This window comes from Saimiri boliviensis, chromosome 17 (assembly GCF_048565385.1).
Source record: "Saimiri boliviensis isolate mSaiBol1 chromosome 17, mSaiBol1.pri, whole genome shotgun sequence".
Classification (NCBI taxonomy): Eukaryota; Metazoa; Chordata; class Mammalia; order Primates; family Cebidae; genus Saimiri; species Saimiri boliviensis.
In genome coordinates this window covers 21577905-21581930 of record NC_133465.1, presented here as the reverse complement: position 1 = coordinate 21581930, position 4026 = coordinate 21577905, and the positions used below count along the sequence as shown (strand labels likewise).

General features: G+C 64.4%; 1 protein-coding gene across 2 annotated transcripts in view; it reads left to right on the top strand.

Annotated features, from left to right (window-relative positions):
* Window positions 1-1125: 1125 nt before the first annotated feature.
* MYO1C (myosin IC) overlaps window positions 1126-4026 on the top strand; it is a 28839-nt gene continuing 25938 nt past the window's right edge. The window contains exon 1 of one of the 2 annotated variants that reach the window (XM_039475743.2): window positions 1126-1397. In XM_039475743.2, coding sequence (XP_039331677.1) covers window positions 1323-1397 — 75 coding nt within the window. In that variant the 5' untranslated portion in view covers window positions 1126-1322. Of the gene's footprint in view, window positions 1398-2094; window positions 2176-4026 lie in introns of those variants that run through there. The other variant, XM_039475742.2, reaches the window with a different exon arrangement.

Here is a 4026-nt window from a genome sequence, read left to right as displayed (position 1 = left end):
TGACCCCAGGGACCTCCACCTGCTTCCCTCCCCGGTTGTGAACCGGAGTCCCCACGCCCTGCCTCCTGTTTGGGCCCCTCCTGGTGTGGGAGAGGTGAGCCCAGCAGTGGTTGAGAGGCAGAAGGGGGAAGGGGAGTGCTCTCCATCCTCTGGGCCTGGTCAGGATATGGCCGCTCTGGGTCCACCCGACCTGCTGGGTGGAAACAGGAAATATGTGAGACTCCGTGTGCGCTGGGTCTGCGCCTGGCTCCGAGGCTGATAAGGGCCATTGTGTGGCCGCTGGGGATGAGCCTGCCCGGGATGGATGTGCTTCCCGGAGGGAGGAAGGAAGGAAGGAAGGAAGGAGGGCTTGCTCGCCTTTCCGGGGCGGGAGAAGCTGTGGGAGAGAAGGGTGCTGGGGGAGGCCCCTGCCTCTGGGGCTGTTGGGGCCAGCACAGGCCCAAGGGACCCAGCCCTGCCCATGCCAGCCTCTCTCTCTGGAAAGGCCCATTTCCCCTCTCCACTTCCCCGTTCCTACTTCCTATAAGGAATGGCTGGAGACAAGGGCTCAGTCTCAGGCCAGGAAAGTGTCAGTTGTGATTTAGCAACAATAAAAATAGAAGAGCAGGAACATCAGGGGTGGGGGGCTCCTGTGGGTGCTGCTGAAATGCAGGGGATGCCCAGGGCTAGAGGTTACCCACACCCAAGAACGAATCTCACAAGCACCTGAGGCACAGGACTTCCTCACATTAGAACAGCCCCTCTGCCCAGCATGACCAGCCCCCAGCCCGTCACACTCATGGTGGGGCTCGTCGGCTGTGGGAGGCGGCCCCACTGCGGGATGTGAGGAAAGGCAGTGCCCACCGAGGGGTCTTGAAGGCTTAGGGGAGGAAAGGCCTGCTTTGGGGAGTGGCCCCTCTGCTCTCTAGCTGGTACTGGAGAGTGGTCAGGAGGAGGGGTAGCCAGAGAGCTGCTGCGGGATGCGGGAAGGGGAAAGGCATCCTATCCTTTGACCTGGAGCCTAGGGTCCCCCATGGGTGGCTGCATGGGCTCCTCTGGTTACCTGGGACAACCAGATAGAGGCATTTCCTCCATCCCAGCCCCTCCTCTTCCTGCTCCAACCATCCGGGCCAAGAGGCCTCCAATCAGACCTGGACAGCTCCAGCTGTGTACTGAGGCGCTGGACCAGCCACATCCCCTGGGGCTGCAGTCGAAGCAGAACCAAGTGGCCATTCCGGCATAAGACACAGATTCCTGGCTCCTGGAGCGGGCAGAGCCAGCAAGGGGGCAGGCGGCTTTTGCTCACAGGCCCCAGTGCCCAGCGCGGGCTCTCCGAGGGCAGAATGGCGCTGCAAGTGGAGCTGATACCCACCGGGGAGATCATCCGCGTGGTTCATCCCCACAGGCCCTGCAAGCTTGTAAGCTGGGGTGCTCTGGGCTGGGCGGAGGGTGGTAGCGTATCCCCAGGGCCCGGCAGCCCCTCTCAAGCAAAGCCCTCCCGCAAGAGGTGAGCACCGGGGAGGGGCCAAACAGACTGAACAGACAGGGTGAGTGGAAGAGTCAGGATGGAAGGACCACGGGCACCAGGATTTTTGGAAGAGGAGGTCTGGACTTGACTCTTCTCCAGCTCCCTGAACCTCGGTGGGCACAACTGTGAATGCTGGGCACAAACGCAAGTGAGGGCTGCTGTGAGGTCGCAGGAGGAGGGCGTGGAAAGCTCCAGGCACGCGGGACTGGCTCGGTGCATGCCCCGCTCCGCTCTGGTCCACGGAGCTGGGGCCGCGCAGGACTCAGCGCAGGGGGACGGTGTGGGAGGTGGTCGGGTGGAAACAGGGGCAGCGGCCCTGCCCCGGCCCGCAGGGAAGGGGCTGGAGAGGCAAAGGGCCGGGAGGACAGAGAACGCCAGGCGCCCCCACGGCCCCAGCAGCGCGGCGGGGGTGGGGCGCGCGTGTTCGCAGTGACCGGACGCGCCTGCCCGGAGCTGCCCAAGGCGGGGGCCGCTCGCACCGAGGCTTCGCGGTCGCGGCCCGGCCGGGGGGGGGTGGGGCCAGAGGGCGCGAGGCCCTGCCCGGGATGACGACAGGCCGCGGCCCGGCCCCCGGCGAGCCCTGGGCGGGGAGAGCGCGCTCGGGCCGCGGATTCCGAGCCCGCCACGCCGCCCAGCCCGGCCCCGCCCGCGCCGGAAGAGCCGAGCCGGTGGGTACTCGGGGCGTGGGGACGGCGCGCGCAGGACCCGGGAGGCCTCCGCCGGCAGGCGGGCCTGGGGTCCCAGGCCGGGAGCGAAGCGGAGGTCACTGCCGCGATCGCTGGGGCGGAACGGCGGCCGCATGGACCCGGGAGGGGTCCCGGGACCCGGAAGCGCCGGCGCAGCCGGGTGAAGACTTAGCGCCCGTGGGAGCGGGAAGCCGGGAAGAGCGGCCGGGGCGGCGGGATGCAGGACCCGGGACCCGAGACCCGGAGCCCTTCGGGCCCCGCCTGCAGCCCGGCCCTGCCTCTGGTTCCGGAGGAGCCGCCTGAACCCCGCCCCTTCCCTTCCTCCGCCCCTGGGGCCCCGCGCGCCCCTAGAGTGGCGGGAGGGGACTGGCCACGGCGCCCGCGGCTCCTCTCGTCCCGGCCTCCCGCGCACACTCGGGGCCCTGAGATTCATTCATTCATCCAGGCGGCCAGGAAGGGGTCACCCAGCCCCGCCCGGTGCCTGGCTGCGCGGAGGGGGTGGCAGCAGCCTCCTGGGAGGGACCCACCAGGAAACAGTCAATTCCTGCTGGGTGCGATAAGGAGGCGCCGCGCGTCGGGGAGAATCAGGAAGGGACTCTGGAGGAGGCGATACCTGGGCCGAGTCTCAGCGCGTGGGGAGGGGAGTGCCCGGGGCTGAGGGCGGCGCAGGTGCAGGCCCAGGCCCTGACGCTCGGGCAGGCTGCAAGTGGTGGGTGGGAGGGGCGGGTGGGGAGAAAAGGGACTGAGAGGGCCGCCTGTCACACCGGAATGCAGGAGCAGTAGGGTAAACCGAGGACTGCGTGGTGGGGGGAGGGGCCTCGGGAGTTCATGGGCAGCGTCCTGACCACAAGCAGCGGCTGTGAATCGTGGGCCTGGGACATGGAGGGCGCCCTGTAAACCTTTACTCTATGAACAGGGGATGTTGATGTGATTTGTATTGCCCGAGGGGAAATGGATTGGTAGTAGGAAGGCAAGGAGGTCAGTTAGGAGGCTGCCGTCTCCGCCAGGAAACGGGCAGTGATGGAGCTGAGGCGTTCGCGGGGCGTGGCCACTTGGTGTAGGGAGTGGAGAGCATGCCTGTTAACCCAGGCGGTGATGACCAGCTGAAAGTGCTGCCCTTCTCTCTGCAAGGACATTGAACAGGAGTAAAAGTTAGGGGTCAGGAGCTCTGTTTCCTTTTTTGTTTTTTTTTTTTTTTTACAGGGTCTGGCTCTGCTGCCCAGGCGGGAGTGCAGTGGCACGATCTCGTCTCGCTGCAACTTCTGCCTCCTAGGTTCAAGCAATTCTCCTATGTCAGCCTCCTAAGCAGCTGGGATTACAAGCATTCACCACCACAGCCCACAAATTTTTGTATTTTTAGTTGAGATGGGGTTTCACTGTGTTAGCCAGGCGAGTCTTGAACTCCTGACCTCAAGCGATCCTTCCACCTCAGCCTCCCAAAGTGCTGGGATGACAGGCATGAGCCACCTCGCCTGGGTCGTTTTTTTCCCCCTACAACTTTATGTTAAGGTGTTACGGGTTTATTGCTCTTTGGGGTTTCACCATGTTGGTCACGCTGGTCTTGAACTCCCGACCTCAGGTGATCCACCTGCCTTGGCCTCCAAAGTGCTTGGATTACAGGCGTGAGCCACCACGCCCAGCCGTTTTTTGTTTTTGTTTTTAACAGTCTCACTCTGTTGCGCAGGCTGGAGTGCAGTGGTGTGATCTTGGCTCACTGCAACCTTCACCTCCCAGGTTCAAGTGATTCTCCTGCCTCAGCCTCCCTAGCAGCTGGGATTACAGGCGCCTGCTGCCACGGCTGGCTACTTTTTGTATTTTTAGTAGAGATGGGGT